Source organism: Hyperoodon ampullatus, assembly GCF_949752795.1.
Source record: "Hyperoodon ampullatus genome assembly, chromosome: 6".
Classification (NCBI taxonomy): domain Eukaryota; kingdom Metazoa; phylum Chordata; class Mammalia; order Artiodactyla; family Ziphiidae; genus Hyperoodon; species Hyperoodon ampullatus.
Genome location: NC_136919.1, coordinates 58847967 through 58867785, shown reverse-complemented (window position 1 = coordinate 58867785; position 19819 = coordinate 58847967). Strand labels below are relative to the sequence as shown.

The 19819-nt window shown below is 38.3% G+C and overlaps 1 protein-coding gene across 2 annotated transcripts in view; it reads left to right on the top strand.

Moving 5' to 3' along the window:
• The window catches only part of ADAMTSL1 (ADAMTS like 1), a gene marked incomplete at both ends in the record, with an annotated part of 469161 nt that overhangs the window by 179894 nt on the left and 269448 nt on the right, over positions 1 to 19819 (top strand). For both annotated transcript variants that reach the window (XM_079706140.1, XM_079706139.1), the window contains 2 exons: positions 7293 to 7404; positions 10996 to 11134. In XM_079706140.1, coding sequence (XP_079562266.1) covers positions 7293 to 7404; positions 10996 to 11134 — 251 coding nt within the window. The remainder of the gene's footprint in view (positions 1 to 7292; positions 7405 to 10995; positions 11135 to 19819) is intronic.

The following is a 19819-nucleotide window of genomic DNA, read 5'->3' as shown; positions in this document are numbered from 1 at the left end:
ACATAGTTTGTAATTCAGTTTTCAGTGTCATTCAAAGTATAATCTCTTTTGCATTATACATTAATTTAAGTAACAACTTCCTTTCTAAATGAAATACATAGGAATCAAAATGGTCATTTATCAACATCTCCTTGGAAGTTTATTGCCAAAGTACCATTTTTGTTTATTTAAAAGGAAAAGACTTTTTTGCACGTAAGGAAGATTTCCTCACAGTGAGAATTCTTATAACTACTGGTTCCAAAATTATTTTTGGAATCTCTTTTTCTGGCCGCCTTTAAAAATGGACTAAACGCTCATCTTACCTCCTAGGGGAGCATGTCTTCCAAAAATTTGTACTTCATACACTGGCTATACATTTTTGGCAATGCTAGTGTAGAGGAGTAAAAAGGATAAGCACTCTAGAATTTTGTATATTCTCCTGCTTACTGGGAGTGTGACCTTGAGTATGTTGTTTTACCTCCTTGAGCCTATTTACTCATTTGAAAAATGGTAATAAAATCTCCCCCCATAGAGCCTTTGTAAGGAATTGAATGAGATAGTGTGTATAAAAGCAAACAGAACCAAGTGACTTCCTTTCCATCTTTTTCAAATGCTTTAACTTCCAGTCAGACTTATCACGATACTCTGTCTACACAATGGCAGAAAACTGCTTCTCTGAAGACAGTCAGAGGCTGAATTGATTTACAAGTGGTACACCCAGGAACAGTTTGGCAGGTATAGCCATAAGACACATAGAGGTGGGCATAGCCTGGCTGTGACACCTATAATCACATTAATTGTTAGGGGTGATTAGCTATTGGCTAGATGATTGTCTGGCTTAGCGCACTCTTCTTTCCTTACCAAGCCATATGCATCTTTTCTGAAGCTACAGACTCAGTGAAAGATAAGGACCTTCCCAGATTAGAAGAGGGGTTTTTTTGGTCATAGTCCAGTCTTTATTAGAACATTGAACTTAGCTCTACTTGTGAAAGCAGCTAAGGTATATTATACATACTCAGTTTGTGCCCATTTTTAAAATTTAAGAAAGCCATACTAGCTGGAGAGAAAAGTGATTGCTGACTACCTAAGCCACCCAAGTAGCAGAAATACACAGCATAATAGTAAACCATCAGTGTATTCAGAGCTAAGAACACTGATTCACAATTCATGCACTGACAATCAGAGAACAGTTATTTCCTACAGAGGATAATTTTCTAAATGCATTACACTTCCATAGTTGGGGAATTTGGTTAGGAAGATAGGCATTATCCCAATTTTTGCCTAAGTACTCTAAGGAATAGAAAGCTGGTGGTTTCTATTCGCAAAGTTAGGGCATTAGGCAGAGATGATGCCTTCATATTTCTTTCTGGACAGCCTTGAGCATTACCCTGTACATAATTCAGCACCCCCCAGAATTGTTTTTATTAAAGGGGACACAATAGGAGGGGCCCCTGGACAGAAATCACACATGCAAAGTTATGAGAGTTCACTTCATCAAGTAAGTTTATAGAACTTCCATGTATATTCTTCTTTCAGGAGATGCTTTCATGCGAGGGGCAGATTGATTTCGAAATATGGTATCTGCCCTCTCCTAGCTCATAATGCCATTTGACAGATAAAACACTGAATAGGAAATTTTGAAATAGTGGTGCATATCATTAAGTACCAAATTAAAATGGATAGTAAAAGCTATAGATACTTGCTACAAGCTAATGTGATGAAGACACACTTTGTGAGACTTGGGCATCCTGTGAATCTCAGGTAGGATTGAAATCATCGATTCTTTTCTCTGGTGGAGGCTGAGCTTTGGCAAATGTTTAATTCCCAGTTGATTCCACTGTGCCACCCAGCCTGTCTCTAGATGGACCCCATACTGGTCAACCTATGTTCATACAAAGGGAAAATCATTGTTGTAAGCCAGACATTCTAGAGTGGAAAAGTCTAAATTAACTATAGGAAAAAAAGAAGCATGTAATAAATAGTGATTTCATTCCCCCAATAAATATGCTCCTTTATGCTAATCGATTCCAAGAGTTTAGAACTGAGCTGATTACAATACCCTGCATTTCTTGTTGGGCTTCCCACATTGTTCTACCAGTGCAACAGCTAGGTTTAAGATACAGAGTCAGAGAACCAACCCCTCACCTTTCTGTGATGCTGAGAGAGGCAGGCCCCTGCCCAATCCTAGCCCCGCTGGCTCCACTCCGCTCATTTCTTTTCTGCCCTCCTGCATCGCAGCACTGAGACAGTCCTTCTCTTACTGAGTCTAAGCTCACTCTGTTCGCCACACAACAGGCCAATAAATCGGGAGACGAGGTGGCCGGCAGACAGAGAAGATGGCAGACTAGTGTCTCTGAAGAACCATCTTATGGGGGTCTGGATGCCAGTTTCTTTTATAGAACAGAGAGGAGTAGGAGGCGGGGAAGTAAAGTAAAAAGGCCATATATTTTGCAAATATCTCCTGGAATGGCCAGCCTCGGGGAGGGGATGTGTTAATTCCTTGCCTCGGGGAGGGGATGTGTTAATTCCTTCTTTCTTGCAGCCATTCACAGGTAGACAGGGTCAGGATGTTTCCCTGAACAAAGGCACTTTGGTTTAACATTCAGGCAGAGGGGCAGGGTTCCCCGAGGCAGGCCATTATGTACAGGCAGTATTCTTTTCGTGAGCAAAAGCAACGGGAAGCAAAGGTTAAAGTAAAAGAAACAGATCCAACATGTAGTCAGATTTTGTTCTTCCCTGTAACATATCCAGTAGACTCTAGTTTGCCCTGCCTAGCATCTTCGTCCTGACACATTGCTTCCACCTCTTTGTTCCTTAGCCAACATTACACTCATTATTTCCAAAGAAGCATCCCTGATCTACTGCCGTACGCAAGGGCTTTGGGCAGTAAATCCATAACCAACATCTCTCATGCAACCCTGAGCCAAGGGCCTATGAGCTGAACTGCTGTATCTCCCAATATTGAGGTCTGGCATTTTAGGAGGACTGGAAAACTCTATAGGAAGTGTAAAAGTAAAGTTGGGTGCTACCAATTTTTTTTTCATTATTTTTACTGAATAACCTCTAATCTTAGCATTTCCAACTGTTAACACAGTAGAAAATTTAAATCTAGGTTTTATTCCAATAATAACTAGCATTTTTATAAGCCCTTTCCGCTACACTATCCTGCCTAAAGAGATAACCTTCAAAGGAGGGTGAAATGTACTTTTGGGTGAGGGCTGTGTTGTAACAATACTGCGTCTTTTCATAAAATTTATCAACATAATCAATTTTGTCAACAAGAAATGATTATTAACATCTTCAAGAAAACTGCAAGATGTATATAAAAAGATAACACTTCCAAGAATTTGTCACAAATAATAGTTTGCAATTCCAAAAGTGCTTGAAAGGACCGTGGTCAGTAAATAATTCATTTGTTTTTTTCATTCATGCATTCATTTATTCAGTTGTTTGGATACCTACTATGTGCTAAACATTGTAGATGATGCTGAAGAAAGAGCAATAAGCAAGATAAGTGATACTTGCCTTCGTGGAGTTTACAGAATAAGGAAGAGAAAGGCAAGAGAATAACAACTGTATCAATATTAAGTATATGTAACCACCTAAATGCTAATAAGAAAGATCTGATTATTGTTGCGTATTCTTCAAAACCCACAAAAGCATTTTAAAATATTTTTACAGTTTTTTTGAGGATTTGCTATATCACCATCTGCCACCAGAACAGCCCCAAATTAAAATATAGGAGACTGAGGCATTTAATAAACAGATTCCCCTCTTTTCCATTTTATTCCCTCCCTAGCAGGCATACTGATTTATTTCCACCATTTCCAAGCCTTCCCAAGTCATGACATCCCTGGCTGCCCTAAGAGCAGGTGACCAAGTTGAATACCATTGTGGGTCCGGGGGTCCCAGCTCAGTGACTCACAGTGGTAGGTCTGCCCACAGCTCCCTTTTGTCCACCTCTCCTCATGCCAGAGCAGCAACTTAACTGCCGGCGAGGCGGGTGAGAGAACCCTGCCTGCCCGCTCCCCTGCCAGTCCTTCTGGGGCGAAAGTTTCTACGACATTCGAAAGAGAAAGGAACCTAGTTGGCGAACATCCCAAGGCTCACAAGTTACCCTTTTTCCCACTGAGAAGGAAAATGTGGCATTTCATAGTGCTTCAACTGCAAGAGCCTATGTGTGCTTGATGTCTTTTGTGAGTTTGAAATCTCTCCTTGATTCCTTTGATTTTACGTGGACTTAAAACTTACCAGTTATCCAAGCACACATTTGTACACCCTGCAGTTCTCTACCATGACAGCGTGATCAACTGTTACGGAAAGTGACCAGCTTTGTCTTCTCTTTTACTTTCAATGTGAGAAGTCAGTATATTGAGTTAGAAACACTGAACCATTATAATTATAGGAAGAAAAACTTGGTTCGGAACATTCTTTTTCCTTATTAACTTGAAGAGGTCAAAATTACATATGCCAGATGGTTTAGTTCCCTAAAACAAAATTCTAATGTGTCAAACTGAAGCTTTCAATGTACATTTGAGAACCAAAACCTGATGTCTGAGGATTTAGGGTTTATGAAGCTCCAGACCTAATGATAAAAAGAGTCCCAGCAGCCCAGAATTAATAAAACCAGGAAAAAGGAACATGGTGGTTCATCTCTGTAAGCAACAATTTAGGCCATCAAAGTTAGGCATCCAGTTAGCCTCTTCTTTTTTTTTTTTTTTTTAATATTTTTTCTACTCTGAAATGTTAATGTAAAATTAAGAAGATACTGAGAAGAGTTACAAGGATACCACTAAAGATAAATGTCTATAGCTTCACAACACTGATAGGATTGCTTAGTACCTAGAATGGCAGCTCTAGAGACAGGCAGACCTGCATTCAAATCCCTGCTCTGCTGTTTCCTTGCTGTGTTGCCTTGAGCTAGTCACTTAGCCTCTGTGAGCCTCATTTTTTTCATTGTAATGTAAATGTGGACGATAATGCAAAGTAGTTTTAAGATTCAATTTAATATAAATAAAATGTTCCCTGCACACGGTAGGAATGTAGTAAGTACTGGTTGTTGTGGTAGTTGTAGCTGTTCTTATTAAAAGAAGGCAACTATTGAGAAGGGAGAAGCAGGAGTGCTTTCAGGGCGGAAGGAACCAAGCAAGATTATGAGATCAGAGATTTGGATACACCATAATTGGTTTCATCTGTTTGAAATAAGATGTCCGTGTTCTTTCCAATCTCTTTTCAAATCTAGGCATAGAGTCCCTGCATTTGTGGTCATTGTGCATCATTTCATTGAACTCACTGAGGACAATATTCTTTCTAAGCTGCTTGTATTCTTTCCTTCAACATGGTATTTACTAACACTCCCTCTTGATGCTAAAACTCCTTGACATTCGTGCCTTTCTCTTTGGGCATGTGGTGGTTTTATTGGTAATTCCCAGGGAGCTCAAAAAAGGACCTGCTCCATTTTTTGGCTCTTTAAGCATGCCAGAAGGTAAGCCCGGACACTGTAGATATTCTAGAACAAGGTTTCTCCAAGTATTTGGATGTTATATCCTCCTCATTTTGATTCCCGCCCCCGCCCCCACAACACACACACGCTTTCTTAGGACTTAGTTTAATTTCTAGCATCCCGAAAGGGACCTTTGCAAAATAATCTCTCTCTCCAGATCTAAACAAATTTTCTGGTCTTTTTATTTTTTATGGAGCTTGTGTTCAAATGAGAGTCCTCTTCTAATAGCTTTCCAGTATGATAATCACACATCCCAAAAGAGCTATCGGCTTTTGTGAGCTTAAAAAAAAAAAAAAAAAAAAAAAAAAAAGCTTTCCAAAGAATATGATTAATACTACCTCCCTAAGCAAGCAATTAGATATCCTGTATCTGACACATAGGACTGAGAAATATTAATCTGTAGGCCATGCTCCCCTTTTGTGAAAGACACTGTATTGCTTCAGCTGTTGTTGCTTTAAAGTAGGGAATTGTATCACTGTTTATTCTAATTAGGAAAGACCTGGATGCTCCGTGGGTCAGAATCCTAGCATAATATGAGATATTCTGTAGCTTTTTTCTCTTCTTTCTCCTTTGCAGCACTTCCAGATTTTCTGAGGAACATTTCATATTCTTGTCCAAATGCCAAAAACTGAGCTAGGGTTTAGCACCTGTTCCTTGTTTCTTCGGTTTTCCTATTTCCCTCTGCACCCTAGGTATTTAATCCAGTTTTTAAACTCAGTAGCAAAAAAAAAAAAAGGCTATCTTTAAAAAAAAAATCTGAAGCCCAAATCCATCAATTTCTTCTAGATAAAGGACAGTTGGAACAGTGTTAAGGCTTGAAAACATTAACAAAGACTTAGGCCACATGACTCTGCTGACTGTTGCTTCTGTACTTGCTGTGATGGAGTTGGAATTGTCCATGGAACTTCCTTTAGTATAATAAATAGCCCGAGCCTTGCCCTCGTCCAACTGTCTAAATGTTGTATGACGTCATTCTGTCTTTGTAAAAGCAAGGCATTTTTCCTGTTGGATACTTTTCCTTCTCTTTCAGGTTGAGTTTGTTTCCTCAATCTTGTACTTTTAAACTATTAAAGAATTATTGCCTCACATTCCTCCCTTTTAAAAAACAAAGGAGCTATAATTTCCATAAACACATGTTTTATTTGAAGTAAATGCTTTTATAATGTAACTTGGTGTTTTTCAACATTTGATTTTTGGACTGTCTACATTTGAATTGCCTGGATCTCTGGGCTGGAACCCACGAATTTGCATTTTAGCGAGCTTCCCATTGGTAACTTTGCACATTAAGATATATGAATCACTGAATTGCCAGGAATCTCCAAGTATGTCTCTGAGTGGGAAGGGCTATTTAATTCTTTATTTCTCTTAACCAATGACAGTACCTTTAATTTTTTTGCAGCGTATTGCATTTATAATTTTCTTAGAACAAGCTGTCTATTTCTGAACCTACATTGAAAAATCCATATAATTTTACCTGTCATACCAGAGAGGTTGGAAATAAAAGAGGGTAAGGGAATGGAATAAGTGGCTTGGTATACAGTCCTGCTAGCATCACAAGTTGAGACGTTGCCATTCCTTGTTCTGTGGCAACAGAACTGAGAAGGTGATGATAGTGATGGTTTATGCCAGGACCATTTGCTGGTTAGATGGTAAGATGGGTGATACTGCCATTGCCCCTTCTCTCCCAGTGCTGTCCTGGACACAGCCTGAGGCCATCATTACTACCACACATCCTTGTCCAAGCTGCAAGGAGCCCAGAGGGCACCCCTCTGTCACATTAGTTCCTCTGCTTTGCCATTGTCTCCTGCAGATCCGCAACTCGGGGCCCGCAGACAGTACAGTCCAGTTCATCTTCTATCAGCCTATCATCCACCGATGGAGGGAGACGGATTTCTTCCCTTGCTCAGCAACCTGTGGAGGAGGTAATGGTGCTCACTTAGTCTAGGAGCTCTTGGCGTCTCTGAGGGAAGACTCAGCTGTGATAAAAATAGTCACTTCAGCGTATGGAATTGCTGGGTGCATCAGATTCTTTCTTAGTGAGGCCAAATCCTGAAGCCTTCCTGTAAGGCAGATACCTCAGTGTAGATGCCCCATGAACGTTTTCTGTCTGTAGAGCCCCATCAGAGGAAATGGTCTTTCCTCCTTTCCTGGATTCATGGAAGTCCAGGACAAGCTGTGTCATACCCACGCAACAGCTTGGTCTAGAGGTGATTCTATTCATTTGAGAACAAACTACTCTGGTTGAATGAACTTATCTATTAAGGAATCGAGTGAAGAGTGTTTATCAGGCCTTCTACATAGCATGATGTATCCAAGAAGAATCAGAGATTAATTAAAGAAAACAGTTTATTACCAGAAAAAAAAATCACTGCACCATACACTTAGGCTCAGTTATTTGTCGGCTCTACCTTGTCATCCATACAGTAAAAAGAATGCCACTTGACTTATTTATACATTAAAACACATCTCTCCTGAAAAGTCACCAAATGAATTCCCATCTCTGCTCCATCATGTCTGTAACACGAACAGCATTTTGTGTTACTGGAAAACGTCCCCCGCACCTTTAATAATTACTACAATGGCTACAGAATAATTTCCATGAATTATTTTATAAGAATTTATTTAACCATATCCCTCTAGAAGATCATTAAGTTCATTTAAACTCCTCTATTATAATGTAATGAATAACTTAATACCTAAGTATTTTTCTCCTTTCAAATTATTTCCTTGGACTAAATTCGCAAGAGTGAGTTTCAGAAATTTTGTGGCTATTGGCATATATTACCAAAATTCTTTCCAGAAGGGTAATAAGCAGTCTATGAATATTTTAGTTTCGTTGCTAACTGAGCCAGTATTTGTGGACTATCACTTTTTTTAAAGTTTTGGTAATTTAATGGGTGTAAATTTTATGTATATTCCTTTAAAAATGAGCACATGAAATAAATTGTAGCTCCAGCTTCATGGAAGCCTGTTAATTGGCTCACTTTAGCTAATCCACATAGGTATCACTATATTATTTTGATAAGAGAAACCACATAGGTATCACTATATTATTTTGATAAGAGAAAAGAAGGATATTACCTCAAAATGGAGTCAAATGATTATCCATTAATTTTCATAAAACAATAAGAATATATGACATAATTCATCTTCAGCTGTGTTACCTGTGTCTGCATAATGTGAACAAACCGTTGAAAAGGAGGTTCTATAGAGCATTGTTCAATTTTACCTTAAAAGCACTTAGTCAAAAATAAGTGCTTTCACTTGGTTGTTACATAACGATTAATTCAACATTTTAAGCATTTCAGTAAAATAGTGTTTCCAGTTGCTCTATCTGTGCTGAATGGAAAATTACTTTCCTTAAAAATAAAGTGCCAATTACTTTGATATTTATGGGAATATGTTGTTTTGATACACCTATTAATGACTAACACAGGAAGCAGTTTCGAAAAAAGAAATCTAAGGAAGTATTTTTTTTGTCTTTTCTTTTTAAGTAAAAAACATGTTCTGTGAGAAGTAGCAATTCAATAATAGGCCTGCTGCGTCAGTTTCACACAGAGCTGCTGTTGGCATATAATTTCAGTAACGTTGATAATGGCTTGCTATACAATAAGGCAATTAATGTTAGATTCATATACAAACCAACCTCTTTGGGCTTTATTTTCCTCACATCTAAGTGAAGAATTAGAACCATCAGTAGTTCTCAAATGTGCTGAGCTATCAAACGCTTTCTTCCAAGGAAATCTTACTAGGGAGCCAGATAAAGGAACACTGTTCAGAGTGAAGACCTGAAAGATGTAGAAACCAGCCTTCCGCACGTTTCATGGACCACAGTTGGAAAATTGCTGAAGAAATGATCTTTAAATTCCTTTATATGTTTCTGGTTCCACATTCAACTAGCTGAGCATTTCGCTAAGTGTAAAGAATTGCTACTCCAAATACCCTGTGAAACTTTAGAAAACACAATTATCTGACCATTTTGGTCCTTTATTTCATTTGTGTTTTAAGTTTTCATTTCACACACACTGGAAGAGCTTCCCAGCCACATTTTTAGCTGACAAATTACAATTTTTAAAAATCATAATCTCACATTTAGTGTTTACTTACTGCCTGTGCCCACATTTTACTACCTGATAAATTCTGTCCTTGACTATAAATTATTTTCTGGAAATTTATAAAATAATTAGCTTGTCATCAAATTATCTGCTTTAAGTATAATGTAATTGAAAAACAAAAGCATGTTTACTTATGTAAAATATCATTTTGCTTTTTGCTTTTCTTATAAGACAAAAAATTAAATGGAACATGTGTTCTTAGCCATTACTTTCCATGCTTTTCATCTTTACAGTAAAATTGTTAAAAGATCTTTTTTTAGGTCTTTAGTGAACAATTAATTTTTGTGGGTGGTCTGAGAACACAGCTTCAAGTCAGGAAATCTGGTTTAGAAGCCTCCTTCTGATTTCCTAAAATCTTTTGCAGGACTTTTAACGACTCTAAATCTGACTTTCTAACACTTATTTAACAATAACAATATTCAACCACTGCCCATGGGGAAGCTATTTTGGAGTTGATTAGGGTTAGAATGATACAAAAGGCCTAATTTTTAAAAAATACTCTATATACATTTATTTTTCACCCCAAGAATCTAAGTCCTCATCACCATCCCACCAGAAATCCACAGGACAAGAAAGAGGTAGGTAGGAAAGGTAAAACATACTATGAGTAGAATTAAGTATTACTCAGCAACACTATTTTTAAATAAATAAATAAATAAAGAGGATTCTCTAAAGAGTGGAAATTTGTGCATGGAAATCAAGAAATATTAGCTAGAGAATTAAAGAGAAATGATAAAGGACTTTGAAACAAAAATTGAACAGTAGGAGGTATTTTTTTAATTGGTAGGGAAACTTGAGATTTATGATGGCTACTATTGAGGTATTAGTCATCCATTTACTCAGCTTAACCCATTCAGGTTGAATTTAGGCAAAGAAGAAAAAAAAAAATTTCCAGGCAGCTAGCAGTACCCGATCCTATGTCATGTCCCATGGTCACCCACTGACCAAGAGGAGTGGTGTTGGGGGTTATTTTTTTTAATTTGGGAGTTTATTCTCACTGAGGCTCCAGGTATGAGGGAGGCACTTTTGCATCCTTGCATGAGGTGGTTAGTAAATAAACACTGATGACCTTTTTTGGATACAGAATTCTGTGTTAGACTTTTAGATTATACAAAAGAAATTAATAAGAATAGTACTTACGACAGTCTTATAATCTAGCTATGCTCTTATGTAGTTCAAGCCCTATGGTATAATTTAATTATTAAAATTTGAGTGGAAAAACACAGTTTTTGAGGCCTGCGAAAATTAACAAGCCTTCCATTTATCTGTGTTTGGTCCTGGAAATGTCTGGAGCATTGGGGAAGAATTTTCATTAATATGAGATGGCCAAAAAAGCCTAAGGGTATATATTGCATTGATGTGTGCATTGAAATTTGCCTGAATGGTTTGATACTGCAGGTTACCAGCTGACATCGGCTGAGTGTTACGATCTTCGGAGTAACCGAGTGGTTGCTGACCAATACTGTCACTATTATCCCGAGAACATCAAACCCAAGCCCAAGCTTCAGGAGTGCAACTTGGATCCTTGTCCAGCCAGGTCAGTCACATTTACCAGTTTGTTTACCATAAACATAAATCAAGTTCAAATAAGCTTCTTAAAAACAGTTTCATTAAAAATAAAATGAAATTAAAAATAAATAAGTGCTGCTGTCCAGTGTCCATTCCTAGTCATGTGTTATTAGAACCCATGCCCCTTACTCTTGCTACTGTAAGATGCCATCTCAGGGTCTATAGGTTTTCCATTGGTAAAGCTGCAGGTAAAGCACTCTGCAGAGTCATTTTCTCTTCCGATTTTGTTTCATTCTGGTTACTTGCTTCTGACCTTAACAAACGTGATGGAACAGTGTTCTCAGGATTCTTTGAATATTCACTCTGTCACCTGATCAGTGAGATGATCAGAGCCGACCATATTTCAGGGTCACAGCTGACCCATTTTAGCTTATGGTGGGCCACACCAATTAACCAGAATCAAAACCAGCCTTAGAACAGTTCTTCCACATTTAAATAAGCTCAGCCTTTGTTGAAGAGAAAGCAGGAATTATTTCTAGTCAGATTCTTTTTTAAAGGCCTTTTTAATTAGGAGCCTTAAAGAGACACTTGAGGGCTTCCCTGGTGGCGCAGTGGTTGAGAGTCCGCCTGCCGATGCAGGGGACACGGGTTCGTGCCCCGGTCTGGGAAGATCCCACATGCCGCAGAGCGGCTAGGCCCGTGAGCCATGGCCACTGAGCCTGTGCTCCGGAGCCTGTGCTCCGCAAGGGGAGAGGCCACAACAGTGAGAGGCCCGCCTACCGCAAAAAAAAAAAAAAAAAAAAAAAAGAGACACTTGACACTTTCACATATGTTTGCTTTGGGGAAACCATAATTGACCCTCAATTATTTGCAGGATCAAGAATCAGACTGATGAATGAAATATCTCAGATGATGAGTAGTCATAGAAGCGCAGGTCAAGAATCTTTTCATGGGTGTAATATTTTTTTAGTTGCAACACTACCTGGTAATTTTATTAACTTGGCTTATTCATCCTCAACACGTGAGAGAGGATATATGAAAACTCTTATCCTACAAAACTCATCATGAAGACCAAAAGATAGAGAATCCTTTCCAAGACCCTTGGATTTCTGAGAAACATCTCAATGGTATTTTTAAAATCATAGTTTATTAACTATATATTCATAAAACAAAACTTTGAATAGGTAAACTACTACATGAGCCATGTGGCTGAAAATCACTCTATCTTTGAATTGTAGGCAATGCAATTTTAGTTTTTGTTTTCTGCTGTTACCTTTCTAAAGTGTGTTTTCTTGTACTCTTCTGGCTCACATTCAGGAATTGTAAATTCTACAGGTGATGTGAAATTGCTATTATTAATTTACTCATAGGCACCACATTACCTAGCTGATAAAAGTGAACTCAGAATAACAGGTTTTCATTAAAGAAACAGAAGAGTAGATATTTTATAAATATATAATTCAGGTGAAGTTCAATTTTGCTTCATATTACACCAGAAAACTATGTATTAAAGATTGGATATGGTATAAAACCAAATGAGGTGTTAAAATTTTGCTTGGACCTCTTTATTTTGGAAATACTAAGGGTATGAGGTATTTTTAGCCAAGATAATTCTAACTCATGCAATTCAACCCTAGTTTAAAATTATTTTACTTATTATACATCTTTATCCATATCTATACCAGGAAGACCAGTGCATAAAAAGCATAATTATCCCAATTCAAATGGGTTGACTCAGCCATAGAGCAACTTTGAAGGTCTTATACACAGTTCCATGAAAATTTATGTGTGTATTTCTAGGAGAAATGCTGAATTCACTTCCCACAACTGCCTAAAGCTTTTCCCCCCCTGAGAAAAAACTTCAGTGAAGAGACGGCCATGAAAAACAGTTGTGAAGTGAAAGCATTTTGTTAACAATTTTAAGAAATATGTTTCTAATCAGTAAATAATTTACTCATTTTTTTTCTGGCTTCTGATTTTCACCTATCTTTTCTGTTGGAGTAATATTTTTGGCCTATTTCTTATTATTCAAAAGCAAAAGCCTATCCTACATGAAAGAAGTTTGTGAAATTTATCCTTTTTCTATGTCTGTTATTTTAAAACATCTAATACAGCACATGTATAAATGTTGGGACAGGTGGCTATTAAAAAAGAGAGAGAAAAGGAGACAAAAAATAAGTTAGAAGCAAATGTCAGGAAGCTGCTTTTTTATTACAGAGGTAATTAAAGAAAGCTGTAAAAATTAAGACTTAGCAGTAGAAGAGGTTTAAGAGGAAACTGCTTTAGGAAATGTAGATATGCTAGTCTGAGGTTAAGATACTTCAGGATTGCTGTGAAATTCACTGAACTCATTTGCATATCCAGGATCAAAGCAACCTTCCTGAATTCCAAGAGAAAATAAGAAGTGATAGTCTGAGAAAAGGAGATGAAGAGACTCGATAAAATAGGTCTGCCCTCTCATCAGACACAGCAGAATCAAACCCCCAAGGAACTGTTTTCTAACTACAGATTTAACTGTCTAATAGTAAAATCAAGAGTGACATGGTGACATTAAACAACACCTTTGCGTCCAAACCTAGAAGCCCCAAAAAGGGAAAACACAAGAGGTAATGCTTTTGCTATATCTCTTTCCAGTTTTGTCTATAGCTCATACATAGGTAAAATCATTCTGTATATAATAGATACGTGGAATTCAATGACTTAGCATTCTTGGTTTCCACTATTCTAAAGCAAGCCTGAATATCCATAACATGTAGTAAGTTGACATTTCCTGAGACAGGAATTTGAGTTCCTTTCACTACGAGACCAACAAGTGAGCTTACCTGGTGGCCAGCTGTTCCATCCCAAGAAAGCTGTATTGCTCTCTACTGATGTCATATATGCAGTTATTTTTACGACATGACAAAATACTTTGTTTCCAGGCCAAAAGCGGTCTCAAAAAAGAAACTAAAACAATGCTTATAATGAGACAGAAGAGAGGGTGAAATTTTAAATTTAATAACTTTTAGCTAAAATTGAGAATATTTCTCACGGGTGCCTCAGAGCTATGTTATCACTAGTCCCATCACACACCCTATACAGAGTATAGTATATGTTCTGGTGGTGGTCCCAACTTGGGCACACCCAGAAGTCCGGAGGCGTGGCCCTTCTGGATATCAGAGATCTGGATGTGTTTAACATGTTTTCTGCTTCATTGATTCAACACTATAGTAGCTAAGACACTTGGAATCTTATCAAATGTAAAATCCTCCTTGTGCCTGCCATGCTATAATCATGGCTTCTGTTTTACACGAGGGGAAATTATTTTTTTTAACGCAGTACCTGGTGATTTGTGCAATGGTTTGTGTCATCATTGCTTCTTGGATGAAGGATAAAGTCTATCATGTGGCCAGAAAGCCTCCAAATGTATACCTGTGGTTCAGCAACAACTAAAAAGGCATAGTTTTAGTTCAGCTAATAAGCACCTTATGTTTTCAGAGTGTCTTTCAATGTAAAAAAAGGCTACATTTGGCCTTACATAACTCAGTCTAGGAGACTGGTAAGACTGTTAAGGCTGCCTGGGGGGAATTGTGCAAGACATTGTTTGTGAGAAGATCAGAGAACCACCTTTTCAAGTTATTTTTGGTTTGTTTTTTTGGGTGTTTTTGGCACAGACCTCTGCTTTTCTCTCCAAGGCAGTAATGAAGGGGGCTTAAATTGGCAAGGGTTGGAGAAGCAAAAAAAGCTCCCACTCATCACACTATCATGGTCACAGTCATTAGCAAACAGATCTGTTTTTTGCTGAAACTACATCCAGATTCCCCCTTCCCTCAAGGAATTCAGAGCAGCAGTCCTAAGCAAATGCCCAAACTTGTATGCCCCAAGTGGCAGTTCTTTTGAGTTCAAGTGGACTTATTTTGTCCGGCTCCATTTAATTTGACAGCAAATTGCATAAGTCCTCCCTGGCCATGGGACCGAAGTGTGAACAAAATCTCAGAACTGAATCCTAATGCAACTTAAATCCTAATGCAAGAGAAATAATCTGCAGCGTGAGCGACAGTATGTACAGTGGACCTATAAAACCCAGTCACACTAACTTGGTGACCAACTAGTCCAGTGGTGATACAGTGATTATCACTATACCATGGTGATTTAGGAGGGGAGCTTTGGAACAACATAGCCTGGCTTGGGATCCTGGCTCTGTCACTTACTGGTTTGGGTAGCCTTCGGCAAATTACTTGTTCTCACTAAGCCTCAGTTTTTTCATCCTCCAAAGTAAGGATAATAGCTACTTACTTCGTAGAGCTGTCATGAGGAATAAAGGGTGTAATACATTTAAAGAGCTTAGCAGAGTGCCTGACACACGACAAGCAGTCAATAAATGTGAGTGGCTGCAGCTATTATGACTAAGATCACCGTTATGATAATGTTGATGTTCCTTCAGAGAAACTCCTAAACTCTCCAGAAATCAGCTTTCTCCTCCATGAAAGGACTTGGAACTCTAAAATTGCATATGGGTCTTCTAGAGAGGTAGCTCTCTATTTGCTGTTTTAACAATAGGAAACGTAAATTCCTAGGAAATTGCTTCATGAAAGCAAATCACATTTATCAGATTTTTAAAAAAATCATGATCATGAAAAATTAAGGTAATTAGCAACTCCTAAAATCCCCACTTAACCAGCTATGAGACACTGCCATTCAATCTGCGTGGGGTTTATGCCATGTCCATCTCCAAAAAAGGAGAACTCAATGTAAGGGCTAGAAAATGGTTTTCTCAGTTGGCAGTTAAAGTATAATGAAATGTTTTCCTAGTCACGAAGCTCTGTTTGTTTTATAAAAGTAGGTACATTACTTAGAAAAGTAACAACTTCCTTCTTTTGGTTCAACCTCCTTTAAATATACTACTTTAAGTAGCTAATGAATAAGGGACAAAAAATACCATCGTAAAATCCCATTTGCACTTTCCTGCATTTATGATGAGATAAATAAAGCAGAGTTCTGATGCTTTTTAGAATACATGGTCATACCCTTCCCAAGTTTATAGACCTACCACACAGTATCACACAATCAACTCTAACTCAGTTACTGTTCTGTTCTTCCACCAAGCCAGTTCAGCACTAATAATAACGATCACTTCATATATTACATTTTAAACTTTTTAAAAGTGTAATTATATGCAATCTTTTAATTAACTTGTAAGTTAATAGGACAGGTATTATCATCATCCTCATTTTTTACTTCCATTTTTCAGTTTGACTTTACTAGCTAAGTAGCTTCTTTACTTAATTTCTCTAGGCCTTAGTTTTGCCATCTGTCCAATGAGTATAGTATTCCTGTCAGACAGGAACTATAGAGAGTGCATGAGATGGTGCACGTAAAGCTCTCAGCAAGATGCCAAGCGCTCAATGCAAGTCAGCTATCGTTATTGAGAACCAACCCTATAACATGACTGGCCCAATGTTAACTGCTGTTTGAAGTTTCTACAGTGCTTTCACATCTGTTATCTCCATCCAGTTTTACCTTCCCCAGGAGGTTAGCAAGACAGGGATTATCATCTATATTTACAGATGAAAATACTGAAGCCCAAAGAAGTTATGCGATTTGCACCAAGTCAGGGCAGGCAGGAGAAAGCTGGGTCATTGACCTAAGTACCTCCGCTTCCAGAGCAGCTCCTATGCTACATAAACTCAGGTCACCTGCCCTGGTGTCATCATATCCTAGGGGTACCCTTGTTCTGCATGATGCCTGCAGCAACCTGTGAGATCTGGTTTAAACCCACCATACACCTCCACAGCCAGCACAGAACTGCCAACCATATCAATGCAAAGTTTGGTGCCCTGGATCTCTGAATTGACCACAAACCTGGGTTACACATGCCTTTTTCATGTAAATGTAAATACTGATGTTTACTCAAATCAAACAATGACCAAATCACTTGGGACAGTACAGGAAAAGCTAAACAAAGCCCAAGGAAATATTAGCCCCATTTATTTAAAAGCAGTTCAGAAATTGCATTCATTAATATCAGAAGTGTTTAACCACAGAAATATAAATATAAGGAAATTATGATATTTTGGATCAAATGATCAAAAACTCTCCAGTAGTTGGTTTTATAGCAGAAAATGAATATGTATCTTTAAAATGTTTTCAAATCCTAGACAATGAAGCAGGGCTTTTTTGGTCTGATTTCTAAAAGATAAATGAATGTTGCCTAGCAGTTACTATGTTTTAAAAAAAATTGTAACCTATTTACAGAATATTTCCTCATTTGCTGGATCTCCAGCTTGCCTCTTTAAATGACAGGGAAACCTACGGTGTTTTGTAAAGTCATCAAGTTTTAAAATAGGAGAGCTTTTGAGATGATTACCTAGTTCAGTGGTTTTCAATCTGTGGTCCACAGAACTCTGATTTCTGCCCTTAGCAGCCACTAGGAAGGGGACAGGTAAGATAGAGCTCCATGAGATGGGTTTCCAGGCACCCATTCTTACTTCATCTTAAAACTCCTGATTTCATCCAATACTTAGATTTTGCAGAAGACCAACACAGAGGTCCAAATGCAATGCACTCAAGGTCACACAGAAAGAGAGTTGGCAGAGAGGAGAACAGACCTTCCATCTCCCAACTCCTCAGGGGGTCCTTGTCCTCATTATGCTATAATCCTTTGTGCTCTGCCACTCATGAAAAAGCAAATGCTTGAGTCTCTGCCAACTTCTTATTACTTCTCTCCTCCCCCATTCTGAACAGTTGCTTGGGAAGAGATTGGTTTCTATTGGCCTGGAGTTATTGAGAAAAGATGAATCACTCTCTTCTGTGCCAGAACTGCCCCCACCACCCACAATTTCATTCATTTTTTTATTGAGTACCAATCTTGTGCCAAGTTCTGTGCTTGGTACCATGGCAAAGGCAAAGTAAAGCCAACGAGAGTCTAGACCACAACACTGCCCGAGGGAAGTTGAATTGTGCAGTTACAAAGCAGTATGATACCTGAAAAGACATATGAGACAGACAGGGAAGAGAAGATTTTTTAAAAGACTGTCATGGCTGTTTCTGGGAGATGCCCAGTGGAAGAGATGTAGAGCTTAGCCAAGCAGCTTAGAAGCACAGTTGCCATTAAGCTGTCCTTTCTCTGCCCCAGGTCACCCAATCACCTCTGCTTGTCAGAGCAGCCAAACTACCCTCTAAAACAGCCTGCCCCTCATACAGATGGCGGAGCTAGCAAAAGGCAAGGAGTGGGACTAAAGATGTGCACCGTGAGTGGCAGTTTGTTTGGGAGATTTTTTAACCTTGTTCTTGTTTGTTTGCTTGCTTTCATTCTGGATGGTAGCTTTGCTTTTGTGTCTGCACATCAATGGCATGATTTCGTTGACTGATTATTAATGAATTGCCTCTGTGCAGGGCACTGTGTTAAAAGATATAGTAAAGAACCAATATGGATTTTGTCCCATATTGTTAACCTAAAGAAAATGTATACATAGTTAAAAGATAGTATACAGTTAAAAGTGATGAGGGGAGTTAGCGCTATGGGTATTTGGAAGAGGAAGAGAGAAGCGTCTGGCTACATGTTGAGAGGGAAAATAAGGACAGGCTTTAGAAGAGGTAGCCCTTGATTAAGAACTTTCATTGGGTGTTATGGGCTGCATTGGGAAGTAAAGTATCTGTTGCTATGACAGCAGTGAGCAGGCTGGATTGGAGGAGACAATGCCTGCAGGCAGAGAAATCTTTTAGGAGACTGATGCGAGAGGGCCTAAATTCATGTCACAGAGATGTATTTGGCAGACATCACTACTGGAAGACTTTCCTGTCTCTAGGGAATACAGGAAAGAGAACAGCAATGATGCCGCCACGGTATCCAGCCTGGGTGGATGGGAGGATGGCAGTGCCCTGAACAGTAACAGTGATCACAGGAGAAGAAGCAGTTTGTAGGGGAAGATAATGAATTGTCTGGACCCACTGAGCTTGACATACTGAGAGTACATCCAGCCATCAGGATGTTAGAAATAAGGTTCTGCAGCCCTGGAGAAGAGGCAAGAGTTCGTGAGAGATGCACTGGAAGGGACAGTTGAAACCATGAAAGCGACCCCTTATGATTCGTTTCTATTGTAAGAAGAACCCAGAACCTTGCAAATTAGGTGCTCATGAAGTTAGTTATATTAGGACTTTTCTTGGAAAGAGAGATATGTCACAATATGTAAATTTCACACCTGAGTAGTGTGAGCCTGAAGAGGGCTTTATTTTTAAAGTCAGGGATATTGTTCTATAATAGCTTCTGACATGATTTCAGGACAAAGGCTCAGTCATCTTTAAGTGACACATGGGAATTGAAGGGATAGCCTCATTTCATCCATTTATATCATGTTTCCAAATGTTTCTGTCTTTTGCTTTCTCAGACTTGAATTTTGTTTTACTTAAAAGTTCTAATTCCTAAAAACAGAGAAATATAAAAAGAAGAAAGCAAAAAAACCCCACCCATAATACAAACACCAGGAACTAACAACTGTTTTGGGTCCTTTTCTAATATATTTATGTGTACACACACACACATGTATACACATACACACACATATGTATACACATACACACACACATATAGGCTTTATAAAAATGATTGTATAGGTGGTATATGAGCACATAAGTTTTCTTAGTATTGTGGATTACATTGTCCATTCTATTTTGTATTGGATTTTTTCAGTTGACATTACATTTGAACATTTTCCATGTCATTAAAAATAGTTCA